Source organism: Pistacia vera, unplaced genomic scaffold (genome assembly GCF_008641045.1).
Source record: "Pistacia vera cultivar Batoury unplaced genomic scaffold, PisVer_v2 Contig800, whole genome shotgun sequence".
NCBI classification, from domain to species: Eukaryota; Viridiplantae; Streptophyta; class Magnoliopsida; order Sapindales; family Anacardiaceae; genus Pistacia; species Pistacia vera.
In genome coordinates, this window is record NW_022196669.1 from 171402 (window position 1) to 188667 (window position 17266).

A 17266-nucleotide genomic window follows, 5' to 3' on the forward strand; every position below is an offset into this window, starting at 1 on the left:
TAAGTATTTTATTTTGTCAACTTATTCATTCAAACTAGTGCACAATCTATTTAGGTTCAGTTTAAAGGTGGTCACAACAGAATCGCAGTGATCACAACATGTTTGGCAGATTTTCTTTTAATATTCATGCATATCGCACCCGCCTTAATTAAACATGATTATATTTCTAGTTGTGGAAAGATTTTATGTAGACATTATAGATTATGTGAGCTGGAAAATATTTTATTTAATTATGATTTCAAGAATCCTTTTCCTAAAAGAAGATTATGATTTCAAGAATTCTTTTCTTATAAGGAGATTATAGATTAATGAATCCTTTCCAATAAAGGAGTCTAGGATCTCAAGAATCTTTTCCAAAACAGGTTTGGTTTCTTGTTTTTCCTTTCAACATCACTCAAGTATAAATAATCCTTTTATTATTGTGACTAAAAGGAAGCCATATTATTTACCTCCATTATTCTCTGAATATTTTCTTTGAGGTTGTTTAGTTTTTGTAGGTTTCCGATATGCTTTGGTAGGCTTTGAATTACCGTGCTTTATCTCTTGCTTGCATGAGTTGATTTTGGAATGCTGTTCCGTGTTGAGATCTGGATGTGTTTGAGCATTTACTACCGAAGTAATTCATCATTGTTGAAACTTGAGAGGAGCTCAGGTGCAACCAAGTGGTCCTATGGAGGAGAAGCTAGATAATGAAGGTTTGAGGTTCAACCAAAAAGTGAAGATCGAAGTGTTGTCCAAACAAGCAGTTTTTACAACTGATACTTATTCTTGTCTTTGTAATTGAACACATAATTATTTCATAGTGGATTAGCTTCTTCTGGACTTAGTCCCATGGATGTAGGCATGTTGCCGAACCATGTACAATTGAGTTGTGTGCTTTATTTTATGTCGTGGATGGTTTATATGTTTAATCATTAGTTTAGCAACTCATTAAGCACAAAGTGAACAAGTCATCTTAATTCCACATAAGTTTTAATCAACATGATAAGAGTTTAAAACTTTCACATGCAATAGGCTAAGGAAAAACCCCCAAGAGTCGTTATTCTCTGCCTCACAAATATATATTGCCAAAGGGTAATCCATCGAGGTTGCAAAAAGAATAACCCCACGACAGTAACCTTTCAGATGACACCCATTAATCCCTATAAAATGTCTACACCCCTATAGAAATCCATTTTTCTAAGCTGCAAAACTTAGAAAATATCTCATGAACTTAGGAGTTTCTGATACTCGTTCTCTAATCACCCTAAGTTCTATCATGGAGCCAAGATTAGTAACCTGAATAATGTGGTTGTACTGAGTGCTTGCAAGTTAAACTACGCAGATAAGAAAACGAAAAGGTTTTTAGTACATAATGATACAGTCAACTTACCAAACTATTGGCAGGATTTAGAGAATTCCCAATCCCTTGGAAAATTACAAGAGCTTGTAATATTAATAAGAATCAGACAAAATACCTTCTCTATCATAAGTACGATAATAGCGCAAACTTTGGGTCAAAAACGAGTACTTGCATTCATCATAAAACATATAAAAATACTACTTGTCTCACAAGAAGACATATACAGAAAAAAAAAATTAAAAAAAGAAAAAGAAAAAGAAAGAAGGACCCAATTGCTATGCTATAGGTTGCAAAACAAACCAAAAACAAAGAATAATGAACATCTAAAATATTTGTACTTATACAGATTCCTAACATAACTCTACATTGACTAAAACAAAAAGACCTTAACAAACGTAAAGATACACGAAGCAATTAAGGACTTGGTACGACACTACAATTGTTGGTTTCGAACAACCATAAAGAAACTTGATATCCAAAACCAGAAGCTCCTCCACATATGTACATCATGGTGAATCGGACTGGTTTCGGTTTAAAAAAATGGCTAAACCGGTTTTCCAGTTCGGTTTACGGTTTATATCATTTTCATAACCGGTTTAATAAACCGGTTTTCCTATAATCCTATTAATATAATAATATTATTTTAATTTTTAAAAATCCTTATTATCTAAAATCCTAAATACCTAAATCTAATATTAGTTTGAAAAGTTTGAATCTTGAATCTCTAACTTGGCATTCGACAATACTCCTCCTCTCAAACTTGCTGGCTGCAGCTGCCCTCTCCATTGTCTCCAAGACTCTAGTCGCCGCTGCCTTCTCCACTTCCCAGTTGATTTTGCTCCCAAGTCCTTCTTCTTCTTCTTCATTACTCGTCTCTCCTCCTCCCGTCCTCTCTTCTCAAACTCCTCGGCCACCGCTGCCCTCTCCACTCTCCAAGACTCCAGTCGCCACTGCTACCCTCTCCAGTCTCCAACAACTGAAGATTTTGGTGGTCAGGTCAGTAGGAATAGGATTCTATATAGTGTCAATTATGTTTCTCAGGATTTCTTACTTTTGACTTTCTTGAACTGTCAGGCTATAAACTTGGGGTTCTATAGAGTACTTGCACTTGCAAGTGGCTGATTCCTGGTGTTTATTGTTGGAAGTAGAATTTAGTCATTGAGAATGTTGAAATTGTTGACCTTGTATCACATTTCAGGCAAAACCTGATGCGGGGAAACTGATAATTGCTATAGTAGCTCTATTGATTACACCCTTGTCTAGTATCTTGATTATATGTATTCTTTGTATTGGTACTCTCTCTTTTCTCAAGTTGAATTTAGAATGACTTACCTGGTTCTTAAATATGTGCTGATGAGTTTTTCTAAACTTTGAATCAATTGTGCAACCGAAATTTGGTGGGAAAATAATAGACATTGTCTCTGGAGATATTGGAACACCTAAACAGCAAGCTGCAGCTTTAAACACAACCAGGGACACCATCCTTGGGATCTTTCTTATTGTTGTTGTTGGGTATGATAATTTCTTGCTTACTCTTGATATATGAAATATCAGTAAAAGATTTACTTGTCTATTTGCTTCCTAATCTGCTATTTGTTTTTTCTATGATATATGATAATTTCTTGCTTACTCTTGATATATGTATTTTTTTCCCCCAGAATTGAAAGAATTCCAAAAAAAGTAGTCTTCTTCTTTTCAGCATCACTTTGTTTGATTGTCACCTCAAATAAAACATACTTTGGTTTATATGGTGTGCTAGTTGTTAGTCTAATATTGTGTAGCAATGTAGTGATTAAATTATTCAACCTAGAAGTTTAATGTGATGTAAGATCAAGTATTGGTGAAACTGCTTGCCTAAAGTGATAGCCTTGCTGATATTTATAGTACCTTTTTCCTGCAACTTTTGTAGACATTTTTCTTTTAGCTTGTCATAATTAATTTCTTCCTGGAGTATCATAAAAGATAGTCTCAAAAAAGAAATATAGAAGGTTTAGCATCATAAAAGATAGTCTCAAAAAAAGAAGTATAGAAGACTTAGCATCATTAAAGATAGTCTCCAAAAAAAAAAGTATAACATGAAAGATAGCCTCAAAAGAGAAGTATGGGTGGTTTAGCATCATAAAAGATAGCCTCAAAAACAAAGTATAGAGGGTGATGTGCCACTGTGACTGATTTGGCAATTTACAAAGGATGGGAAAGCTTTGTCATCTTCTTCGGTAAAGTGCTGTTATACAAATTTTGGACTGCAACTCAACAAAATATCTATATAATGAATGGATTCCCAGATTAAGATTAAAATAAAATTGAAAATTGTTCAAATTATCCTATTATATATATTGAGTTCTCAGGACATCCGTTAAAATCACTAATATATAAAAAAGTTGAATATTTCGATAGATTTTATTTACAAAAAGACAATACAACATACTTTTTAAGGTAACAATTTAATTAATTTTTTGTTTATTTATGATCTTAACACGTGCTTTTTAAAAGACACCTAAAACAATTCTTAATTAATTTTGATGATGGAGACTTGAGTTGTAGTGGAGATTGATGTTGATGATGTAGATCTTGATAATGAGGAGTTTATGAAGGTTATGTATCAAGAGAAACAGGCTGGAAAAAAAGTTATGAATCACAAAACAGAGTTGGACAAATATTTAACGGACGATTGTGAAGATGACAACAAAAGTTTTGATATCTTGCAATGGTGGAAGTTAAATTCAACAAAATATGGAGCTCTGTCTATGATAGCACAAGATGTATTGGCTATGCCTGTCTCTACCGTTGCATCTAAGTCGGCTTTCAGTACAGGGGGTCGTGTATTGGATCCATTTCGTAGCTCCCTCACTTCCAAGATAGTGGAGGCTCTTATTTGTACATAGGATTGGGTTCGGGCTTCGCGTGTACCATTCATCATAGAGGAGAGCTTGGATGAACTTTCAAAACTTGACTTGCGTAAAATTTTTCCTTTACTTTAAATTTTTTGGTTATTTATTTGTTGTTTTTGTTCAATAAATTTAGCAAATATAACTTATCTAATGTGCTTGTCCAATTATTTGTAGAAATTGCGCGTTTCGGATTGGAAAGCACAAGTCATATGGATGATTGAATGACAACCCAATATATGAGGTATATTACTTTTGATTTTTTGTCTTGTATGTCAATTGGCGATATACTTTCCGGATTTATGAAGAAGCTGATTTCAGTTACCTTTGTTGTTGATGGTGAAGGGGGCCTAATTTAAGGAATAGAAACTAATTTCATATCTCCTCCCCATGCTTCACGATTATTATTTCATTATAATGTTGCTAGGATATCATTTAATAATTGTTGCAATCAATCCTTTTGCATATTCTATTATGATATTTGGCCTTAATAAATAATACCAATCCATTTAAATTATTAGTTTTTGAAAGGTAATAGAGAGAGTAAATGTAAGTTTTGCATTCCTCTTGCATGTGATTCCGTGATTGCACTTGGCCAATTGAAGAATGCTTGAGCCTTAAAGTGGAGGGGAGATGCCAGTTTACAACTTTCACTTGTTATTTCTTAATCACTTTTGTACTTAGCCATTAAAATTTAAAGGAACGGTTTATATTTAATGATAATGTAATTAGTGATTATTAGTTATTATGCTTGGATGAGAAGAATTCAGTAGCATTAATTGGTGATTAATTGGTTAAATTGTTGTGGATCTTTTGATTTTTTGGTTTCTTGAAATTTTGTCATCCAAAAAAAAGGAAATTTTTTTATCATAACATATAAAAAAAAGGCAAAAAAAAAATTTATTAATAAAACCAGTTTGCAAACCCGTTAACCGGGTTGCAAACTAAAAATCCAGATCGGTTTGCAAATCAGTTTATGCCAAAATCTAGATTGGTTTCGATTTGCAATATGGCTTGAACTGAAAAACCGGTTCGGTTACAAAAAGCACATATCCGGTTCGGTTAACTAGTTTTTTGCAGTCCTAGCTGACGTAGACTCTCGTTAGCAAGAGCTAATCAAGGTTCAAGAAGGTTTTGTGTCATCCAGGTACTGCCACGTCGTGCAATAATGCAAGTGGCATGGTTCTTGTTAGTGCAGTAGGTGAGTGTTAGGCTTGTAAGTGGTTAGAAATTAGCCACCTACCCAAGCCCTGCGCAATTTGAGGATATTTCTCGTGCAGACTACCAATAGGATGAAAAGAAGGATTTGCACAGCACCTACTCACTTGCAGACTTATAATCATTACCTTGAACTCTCCCACTATAAATTGAGGACACCCCTCTCATTTACAGGATTGGCTAATCTTAGTCTAAAATAGCTTATGAATTCTCTCTCCCTCTTTTTGTATTCTCTCTAGATTATAACCCAGGTTGCTGCACACGACCTGATCTTACCCATCTATTAATACAATAGCAGTGGACGTATGATTCGCTTTTGAGCATCTGAACCACTTTAAATATCATTTCTTATTCACTGCATCATGTCATCTTCCTTTATCACATGTGATTTCCTAGTCCGCTTAGCACTTTATACATGCAAGTCGTTAGTGTCAAAATCAAGCATCAACAGTTTGGCACTAGAAAGAGGGTGAGCAAAGAGTCGATTGGCGAGGTGCCTATCCACTTGCAGACTTGTAATCATTACCTTGAACTCTCCCACTATAAATAGAGGACACCCCTCTCATTTGTAGATTGGCTAATCTCAGTCTAAAATAGCTGATGCATTCTCTCTTCCTCTCTTTGTATTCTCTCTAGATTATAACCCAGCTCGCTGCATGCAACCTGATCTTACCTTTCTATTAATACAATAGCCATGGGCGTAAGATTCGCTTTTGAGCATCCGAACCACTTTAAATATCGTTTCTTATTCACTGCATCATTTCATCTTCCTTTGTTATGTGTGATTTCTAAGTCCACTTAGCACTTTACACGTGCGAATCGTTGGTGTCAAAATCAAGCATCAACAATATATATATACCACATGAATTCCATGGTGAAAAATGAAACACTTACGTCATCCACAGCAATGATATATCACAATCGAAGCAATAAACATAATCAACATGAGGAGAAACCAAAATAGCCTTCAAATATAAGTTAGTGGGAGAAAGAAAAACAATCAAATATGAGTTACTTTTCCTCTACAAATACTTATTTCAAAACCCTAGAGACAGACAACCAAGATAACCAAAGACGCATTGAAAAAATATTTTCAAAAGCATACAATAACATTTTTAACCAAAAAGAAAATAACAAAAGAAGAATATTACCTACAACGTTTTCCTCAGGGTTTTTGTTGTTTGGTTGTCATCGACGATTTATCTATTGTAAATGTAGTTGTAAACAAGCATCTGTCTTCTATTGTTGCCACTTTCCTAGGGTTTTTTCTCTCTCGCCATCGACGGTTTGTCTATTGTATCACTGCTGCAAATAGCCTTCACTCTTTCGTTGTCGCTAGTGTTCCTTCACTCAACGGCCACTGATGCCAGCTCCCTTAGTTTTTGTCCTCACTCGTCGACGATTTGTCCAACGTACTATAGCCGTAAACACCCTTCACTTGTCAACTTTCATTGGTGCTCCTTTAATCATCCTCCACAGTCGCCAATTCCCAAGGGTTTTCTATGATATCTTCTCGTTGTCGATGGTATGTCGTCAATAATTTCTTTAGTTATAGAGAATGAAAACATAAATGACGTTTCATTTTCTGTATTGCGCTCGCTAGGTCAACTGTAGTGGACACATGATGACCATGCAACTGAAGCTTCTAAGAGAAGCTTCGCTACAAAGATCAAGCCATAAATTTTAAATTCAAAGATTTTTTTTGCTGAATGAAAAATTACTCCACTGTCCTTCTTCAAACAGAATTCACTAATAGATATGGACAAAAATGGGATTTTTGTTATTTTCAAACTTTTTAGGTAGTGAATTGTCTTTAGGGCAAACTTCAAGTGGAAGGATGTCGTTCGGTCTATTGGTAGACCACCTGAGATGAAAAAAGTTTGAGCAAACAACATGTTCGTACCCCAAGATTAACGAAATGACAAGTTTCCACCCCTGATTTTTTTTATTCCATATTCTCAACCTTAAAGTAATAAAAAATTGTTCAATATGACGGTCAAAGAGTAAAGTGGTCATTTTGCACTACGTTAAATTTGAAATGAAAATGAAAATTTTAAAATAACCATCCACATCCCCAATTTCGCTCACAGCCACAGCCTCCCATTTTCTCAACTCACCACCATTGTCGGTGCTGACACCAGCCGTTTTTCATGGATCCCTATTGGACTTCTCACCCAAATCAACATGATTCACGACCTTCACCCCAAATCAAAGATTTTTCTAGCCTAACTGCCCGTTTTGGCCAGAATTTCACCATTCCTACAACCCCACCCGCGTGACTGTCGCTTTTAGGCCAATCGGCCTAATTTTGGCGCTGTTAAACCTGTCGCCACCACCATCAGCTACCTCATCCTCTCCACACCAAAACCCCTATATTCCCCACCTCACTACCCAAGCAAATCGTCAGCCGCCACTAGGTTTGTGTTCTCGCGGCCTCTTGCTTCTTGGCTAGATTCCCATTGTTCCTGGTGCCAAAAACTCCATTTGCCTCCACCATTAACAACACTGGTATCTCCTTAACAAAACCCCCATCTCATTAGGCAGTGGTTGCTCACTGCATTTTCCAGTCGCGTCGCACATCTCACTATAGCGGTACGCCTATCTCATCGCTAGCTCTATCACACACCTGACCCTCACCACCTATCACCCTTCGTCTTTCCCAACCCCCATGATCTTTGGCGCCATTTGGTCGAAGAAGTTGGTTTGTTGTTTGTGGTGTTAGATTGACAATTGATTTTTAGTGATTTGCAAAAGTTTTTGAGTTTGCTTGTGTGTTGTTAGTCAAGTGTTTGCTTGGGTTTTTTTTTTGGTGATTTTTCTGTTTTTCCACCATTCCCATCTCATTTCCACAGCCCCCACCTCCCAACGCTCACCAAATGTTTGACAAAATGCAACACCCCCCCCCCCCCCCCCCCCCCCCCCTAAGTCGCTCGCCTTCCCCTTATGTGTGTGGCCCTAAACACGAGCGCCTCTATCTACGTGCAACCCAATGTGCCGAGCACCCAATGTTTGTGCGACTAATGGGTGATCTTGGGTGGTTTGAATAAAAGAAAATTTAGAGAGTTGTGTGTTTGGATTAAAGAGGTGTTGGTGAAGGAATTTGAGATGTATAAGATTTTCTTGAAATTTTATTAATTTGGCTAATGTAAAATGGCAACAGTGGTTGTGGCGACAGTGCTAGGTGGGGGCGGCAGTGACAGTGGCTGGGTGATTGGAGATAGATGATGCGAGGTTGAAGAAAAGATGTTATTGAAATAAATTTGAAGTAACAAGGTTTTTTTTCTAATTCTACTATTTTGGGAGTTAAAATTAATTTTAATTTAATTTTCACGGACAATATGGTAATAGCACACTTTCCATTTGTGTCAAAACCTAAAAATCGCTAACGTTGTTATTTTAAGGGTGGGAATCTAGAACAAATGAAACCAAGGATAGAAATTTGCAATTTTGCTAATCTTTAGGTGTGAACACATCGTTTGCTCTAAAAGTTGAAAAGTTGAAACGAGACAAATTTTCAGGAAAAGCCATCTGTGAGGTCTCCTCAAACAAAATAATAACGGCTTCGTTTGGTTAGTTATTTAGAATAGCATTCTATGTTAAATAGCATTTTCGGAAAATAGGATAGGATTCTGAAAAGTTTTTTGTACATTTCTAAATAGCATTTTCTGATAATTTTTAGATTATTTTTAATCTCTTATGTTTGTTAATTTAAATAAGCACCCCCAACAATAAAAGTTTATAAATTGACAAAAATACTCCTATCCATCCATATATTGCCGGCAACCTACCACTACTGCCAGAAGGTGGCTAGAATTTGTCAGAATGACGCAAGACTAGCTAGATATGGTCGGTATCTAGCTGTTAACAGTCATATCTTGGCCATCGTTTGGCCGTAGATTTGGCTGTTTCTGACCAAATCCATGGTGGATCTGGTAAAAAACGAATAGATCAATACACAACCGATCTGATCCAGTTAGTAGTGCATTGTTACAATGCCGACGAACAGTGGTGGCTATTGGCAAGTGATAGTGGTTCGGGTGATTGAGGGTGTTTTTGTTAATTTTGAAACTTTTATTAAAAAAGATAATTATTAATGTTTTGAGTTGAATAAGATAGGATTGGATTTTAAAAAATATTAAAACAAATGCATTTTTGAGTTATTAGGATAGGATAGTGGGAGAAGAGTGTGCCAAACGGATCCAACAATATTAACAAAAAAATAATAATAATAATAAATAAACAATCATCTCCTTGGTATTGATTTAAATAAATCCATGAAGTTGTGTGGCATATGAAAATTACCATTAACAAGGTAAATTACTTCTAGGCATAAAAGTAGCACAGTTCTTTACATGAAAAAAATTCTTTCTGAATATACAGATGCGCATTTAAAGTAATCGTATAGTGACCTATTCTCCTTTCTAACTATCAACAAACTTTCTTTGATGAATCCAGTAATGACTTCAGTTGGTGTGCATTTCTCTTTCAATGGATTAGCCGGTATCCAAGCACGAAACTGATGAATGCCACCATGCAAACAAACAGAAGAGGAAATCCCACCTGAACTTTCTTCACAACAGTTTTACTCCTTAATACTTCCTGAAAAAATGCAGGCAATTGTGCAAAGTTATTAACAAGTGCATCACCAAAAAAGTAGACAAGAAGCACTGGAGGCTATAGCTGAAATCCGACTGTGGAAGTAAACAATCAGTCATCAGGAACATTTATATAAAGAACTTACTAATTCTGCCTGCAACATTTTTCTCTCTTGAAAGCTTAATCTCCTCTCCTCTGTGAGCTTTGAAATAGTCACCTCGGCCTGCAAAAAGAAGCTCTCAAAAGTTGATTATCATCTTATAGCAACTTCAAGGTGCAGCAAGACAACCAAAAGAAAAGTTAATACCACAAAGTGATATTTATACGAGAAATAAAACTATTATTGTTTAAATGGAGTTAAAGGAAATGAGTGCACTTGGAGAAATGACTTAGAAAATGTAATGATCCTCAACGCCGTTGTCACTTCCAATCTAATTATGAAGAAAATAGAGCCACTTCAGATAACATAAGAAACAAAATAAAAGTCCCCAATATCCATGAGCTGCTTAACATGCCTAGAGTTTTCGATCCTAAGGAAAGCGATTTTTTATTTTGAATATGCACCAAACAAGCTCATTTCTCATTCTAAACCACTAGTACTGATTTTAAAAAAACTGAAGATATCAGGATGTGGAAGAATAAAATACTCAGTACGAGTACGAGAGTTTCACCATCCGCATGTGAAACAGCCCCTCCCCACTCGCCATTTCTATTTTCCAAACAAAAAAGAAACAAAAGCATCCAAAGAGCAAGAGACCTATCTCTTTTTACAAATACCAGAGTAAAATTTAGTTTAACTAATGAACTGGACAGAAACAAAAAGGCCAAACGGTACATGTGCCATGATTTATGTAAAATATTTCAAAAAACTTTCACAAGAGAGAGAACACTACAAACCAACCTCATTTAGCTTTGATTCAAGTTCATGTAGTTTTGACTTCATGTCCTCGATGTCTGTAACTAACTTCAGCTCCTCAACAGTCTTTTTTGCTTTAGACTCAACTTCCCTCATCAGCTTCAACTCTGCATCCTTTCTTAACTGTAACTTTTCACCATCATCCACCTCCTCGGATAGATTCAACTCTATATCATTTTCTGTCTTTAACTCCTCACCAACAGGAAGATCCTTCCTTGGCTTCAACTCAGCATCCCTTACTGACTTTAATTCCTCATTGTCAACAACATCCTTCAGAGGCTTAAACTCTACATCTTTTTCTGGCTTTATTTCCTCCTCATAAACGACATCCTTCCTAGGCTTCAACCCTGCATCCTCGCTGTAAGCATCCTTCCTAGGCTTCAATTCTGCATAATTTGCTGGCTTTAACACCTCACCGTCAATAGTATCCTTCCTTGGCTTTAATTCTTCAACTTTAGCAGGTTTTAATTCCTCGCCATTTACCATCTTGGATCCCTCCACATTCTTAGTAGCCTGGCACACAAGAAAGAGCGTCAAGATGATATTGTATCCATGTATTCGTTATAAATGCACTAATGGACACAAGAGACGAAAAGAAAAGTCATAACATGCATTACATTTGAACAACAGACTCAAAGTTTCACCTACCAAACTACAAAAATGGGTTAGATAACATGAAAAATGACATCAGTGTTCAGTTGTTTTTCAGGTTCATACAGCACGTAGTGAAGGAGAGAAAGAATCAGCAAATCCAACATTCTTGAGAAAAAAGAGTTTTTCTAACCATATCTGATGGGGTGAGGATTTGAACTCTCGATACTGGATCTTCCAGTATAGAAGCTTCATAAGCTAGACCCTGCTTCAATGACCCGTTAATTGGTGACAATACTGGTGAATTAGGTGGGCTGATAAGGGTCACCTTCAGCTTATTCTCTTGAATGTACCTACCATCATCTCTGGCAAACTGCCATGCAAAACAATGAGAAGCCACAGGAAAGAATCAAGCTAACTACTACTGCACGCACTTACCATGCTAGCTGTAATGTCCTCATCAGTTGTCCCAACGGGCACAACTGTGCTTTGGATTAAAAACTTGTCTTTGCACACCATATCTGGTGGAGCTACCCCTTGGGCTTGCATTGTGACTACATTAACATCAAATGGGAAAGGACTAAAATTATAATAATAAGATTGAGAATAACACACAGTTGGAAACTATGATTAACAGAATAAAAGTTGAATGATTAAACAATAACAAGAGCAACATCATCTGAGAGCATCGGCATACTCTTATTCCTACGTCACATCAATATCCTCCAATCACTTACTGAGTGATTCAAACCAAGTTTCATAAATTAAGTAATTTTACATTTTCAAAGTTAAATCACTTGTGGTAAGTCATGGGCTAAAGTCTTTATGGCAGGGCAATCACTATCTTTTTAAAAGGTTTTTCTCAAAGGAAATTAGTAAAAAGTTATTGACAGATTCACAGTGAGAATCCGTTCAAAAAAAACTTATGTATCAAACTCCCAAAACTTTAGCCCACATTCCTCATTTTCCCTCCCCTGCCCCAATTTTTCTCTCTGTGAACTGACTTCACTGACAGAAATGCTTGACATCCATCATATGATATTTATACGACCTGCATCTAAGAGAAACATTGTATTTTCTCTTAACAACATGACAATCGTGGTAAACCTAGACAGAAGCAATTATCTCCCAAAATGACTCCAACTTAGCAGCCACTAATAGCTTTGCAATCCATAACATTAAGCATTCAAAAAGTCAATGATGACTCATATTCACTTGTGAACACACATACGCACAGATCAATAAAGAACTTCATAGAATATAAAAGGCCATACCAGTAAAATCACAAGCAGATTTTGGCATAACAATGCCTACATTTGGTCGTACGCAGTATTTCTTAGGGGAAGTAGTTTTCACCTGCCAATATCAAGCCTAAATCATATCACTATCTGGCATTCAGTCTAATCAAACAAAACTTGCAATGGTACTCTCGGAGATTGAAACATAGTACAAATGTTATTCACACCTTGAAAGCAACGTAATTGTGGGTGTTATTGGTAAGCTTAACTGAGCATGAGCTTTGCTTTTTCAGTACAACTGCAAAATAATAGTTATTTAAAAAAAAAAAAAAAAAAAACAAAGCAAGATTGGTCAGTCAATCGCCTTCCCATATGATCAAACAATCGTAACAAACAACACCAGAAAAACAACCATTAAATCTAATCTGCATATTCTTAATGATATTCATCTACAATGATATATATTGTTAAAATAATCAGCACACCCATTTCTTAGAAACCACAGCTCTCCTTCACTGCAGAAAGTTTGAGAGAGAATTTAAAGACTAATACTACGATACAAACTAATCATTTGCCTTGGCACAATGAGTGAATACCACATAATCTATATAATTCATATAATTCACGTATAATCTTCACTCATTATCTTATATCTTATGAATTAGTCAAAAAAAAAAAAAAAAAAAGTCCACTAAAAGCACTTTGTAATTGTAATATCACTCAAATTAAAATTAACAATAAGAAATTATACATTTAATTGTTTCAGCTGGTTAAAAGAATAAAATTATTTACAATTTTCCTCAGTCATATAGAGCTTCTTTACCTATAAAGTAAAACTCCGTAATTCATACATTTCCTTGATCTTCTTAGAAATCAAACACAACACCAAATCTTTTTTAATAATAATTACGGAATCACTAAAACACTACATGAATGACCCACAAAAGAGAAACGAAGAAATGACTGATCCGTACGGACCCTCTATTTTATGGACTTACATATGAATTTGAGTTCTTTAGGTTGAATTTCCAAAAGTTGTTTATTCATCTTATTTGTCCCAATTTCAAAACCAATCTTCTCAGCAATGCTATATGCCCACTTATATTAATCAGTTGCCCTGCATAATCAAATAAATTGATACATAATTATAAACAAAATCACTACAAAAATTGTAAAGTTTTGGCCAATTTATAAACAAAAAGAGAACAGAAATGGTAACCCAGTTTTTGCTTTCGCAAATCAAAATCAGAAAATGGATTGACCTTTAAATCGACACTGAGTCAAAACCATTGACTCGCTTCGCGCTCGGGAAAAAGATCACGTAAAATAAAATAAAAACGAGAGCAAGTTCAAACAGACCAGATTACAGAACTCAATAGTAGAGCCAGAATCGTCATCTCCTGTGAATTCGGTACTTGGCTAAACTCTAAAACTGAGTTAATTGTATTCAAATCGTGATAAAAAAACGTTAAAATTAATAAGTAAAACGACAACACTTGAAATCACAAGAAACAGAGTAACTTTTTAAAAAAAAAAAAAAAAAGAGTCAATGTCAAAAGAAAAAATAAGAACAAAACTAGTAATGACTCGCTCCCGACTCAGATCGTTTGGTCGACAGAACAGATTGGAAAAATAGTCAACCAAACGAGTCAACAAACTCGAATTCCAACTCAGTTTCAGTTCGGATCATGAGAGAAGAAGGAAATGAAAACCGAAACACAGACACAAAAACCTTGCCATTTAGTCTCTGATACTTTACTCCGACTCAACGAGAACGAGACAAGTAAAACGGCAACGTTGGAGAATCATTCTCTCTACACTCATTAATCATCCCAAACAGACTCAAAACCAGCTAAGATTCCAACTCCGCTCCTTAAAAAATTAAAAAAAAAAAAAAAAAAAAAAAAGGGAAAACGATAACGTTTGAAATTAAAGAATCTTCCTACTTGAATCGATGATCCAGGACAACGAGTGAAACAGAGACATAAACGACGACGCACAACAAGACGAGGGTAGCCTACCTGTAGAAAAGAAGAGTGAACGGAGAAATAGATTAAGGATAGTGAAGTGGTATATATAAAATTATATATAGAGAAAGACAGAGACAGAGGAATTGCGTGAAAGAGCCGTTTAGAGAAGAAATCAAAACGTCAGCGTTTGGTGAGAGCGTGAGAATGAAAATGAAATGGAGAAGATGATGGAGGTGGATGTGGTGAGGAAGATGAATGGAAATTAGAAGTGGAAGTGAAGGGGAAGTGAACGCTAAGTATTTGCAAGTGCAGGCGTTAGTTGTACCCGCCGTTTCTTTCTTTTTTCCTCACCGTTTGGGACAGACAAAAGCTATTTCATTTTATATTTATAATTAATTAAAGTGATTTTGGAAAATAAAACAGGAAAAGTTTGGTGGTATGCCACGTGGAATTTTACTGAGTACGTACGTGTGAACCACTCCTATATTTTTTCCACTTGTCATAAAGTTTAGAGTGAGCATATAATTTATAAAACGGTTGCCTCCAATTCAATTTTTAAGTTCCAACATTTGACTTGTAAATTATAATAAATGATATATAAGAGGTAAAAAATCTTGATATATTACCTAAATGTGTAACGTTGCTTTTGTATTGAATTACCAAATTATGTTGAATTTTTTTATTATTCGTTCATACATAGAAAAAATAATGAAATTGGTTTTTTAATTAAGAAAACCATCAAAATTAAGATACTATAATTTATTTTTCAAAATTGGAAAAATTAATCCAATGCAAATCTGGAATTTTAATATATGTATTATATATCTATTGAACCGACTTTATTATATAATTTGATTATTGTAGGGGCCATTTGATTTATTTGATAAGTTTTTCCTCGCTTTTTCCACGTTTCATTTGCAGGTTGCCATCACCGACTGAAGCAGGATTATTTTGTGTTTTGGCTTTGATATATATATTATTAAACTTAATTTTATATAATTTTAAATAAAAATTAGCAAGTCTTAAATGGGATTGACTTGACATTTCATCTATATCCCTATTCATATATCTTTTTCCTTGTTTAAATTAACCATTATTACACTCAATGGTATGAGTCTATGAGACTCATCCACACGTGTGCAAAGATAGGAAGTTTTATGATGAGGTCATTTATATCAAGATAATTATGAGTAAGTTTATATTCATATCCAACATATACAATCAAGTAATAAGTACACAGATGTCGCATGTCTTTATTAACATATTGGTTGGCATTATATAAACATCATATTTCTTACACTTCGAAAATGAATTACACAAACTCCATGATTGCTATTTGCTTCCTTAAATATTTCTATGAGTTCTTGAATTCGAATCTTCTCAAACACTAATAAGAGTGATGATTGAAGTTTTTTTTCAGCTGACAATTTTAAAGTTTCAAAAAATTAGTTGAGATACGCATAAATTAATTTCAAACACCCCAATATTTAAAAAAAAAAATGTATTACCCCCTTTTAGCTAAGACTTTGAACAACATTCCATGCACGGAGCACATGAAATTTTCATTTTATTAAACAACTTTTGAATCGCTCTTTGATTTGTGTGTCACGTCCCACCAAATTCAATATTATAAAATCAACTTTGGATCTCTAGATATGCTTCCTCTTAAGTAAATCACATTAAANTTTATAAAACGGTTGCCTCCAATTCAATTTTTAAGTTCCAACATTTGACTTGTAAATTATAATAAATGATACTATATAAGAGGTAAAAAATCTTGATATATTACCTAAATGTGTAACGTTACTTTTATATTGAATTACCAAATTATGTTGAATTTTTTTATTATTCATACATACATAGAAAAAATAACGAAATTGGTTTTTTAATTAAGAAAACCATCAAAATTAAGATACTATAATTTATTTTTCAAAATTGGAAAAATTAATCAAATGCAAATCTGGAATTTTAATACATGTATTATATATCTATTGAACCGACTTTATAATATAATTTGATTATTGTAGGGGCCATTTGATTTATTTGATAAGTTTTTCCTCGCTTTTTCTACGTTTCATTTGCAGGTTGCCATCACCGACTGAAGCAGGATTATTTTGTGTTTTGGCTTTGATATATATATTATTAAACTTAATTTTATATAATTTTAAATAAAAATTAGGAAGTCTTAAATGGGATTGACTTGACATTTCATCTATATCCCCATTCATATATCTTTTTCCTTGTTTAAATTAACCATTATTACACTCAATGTTATGAGACTCATCCACACGTGTGCAAAGATAGGAAGTTTTATGATGAGGTCATTTATATCAAGATAATTATGAGTAAGTTTATATTTATATCCAACATATACAATCAAGTAATAAGTACATGGATGTCGCATGTCTTTATTAACATATTGGTTGGCATTATATAAACATCATATTTCTTACACTTCGAAAATGAATTACACAAACTCCATGATTGCTATTTGCTTCCCTAAGTAT

General features: G+C 34.6%; 1 protein-coding gene across 1 annotated transcript; it reads right to left on the reverse strand.

The window, feature by feature from the left end:
* Positions 1-9918: 9918 nt before the first annotated feature.
* On the reverse strand, positions 9919-13961 carry LOC116117240 (vesicle-associated protein 2-2). Its single transcript, XM_031403274.1, has 8 exons — positions 13788-13961; positions 13017-13087; positions 12826-12907; positions 11990-12105; positions 11745-11924; positions 10946-11473; positions 10190-10267; positions 9919-10047 (listed from the first exon to the last, which is right to left on the reverse strand). Exons 1-8 carry the CDS (start codon positions 13834-13836, stop codon positions 9934-9936), a joined length of 1218 nt encoding a protein of 405 aa, XP_031259134.1. The 5' UTR covers positions 13837-13961; the 3' UTR covers positions 9919-9933.
* Positions 13962-17266: the final 3305 nt, after the last annotated feature.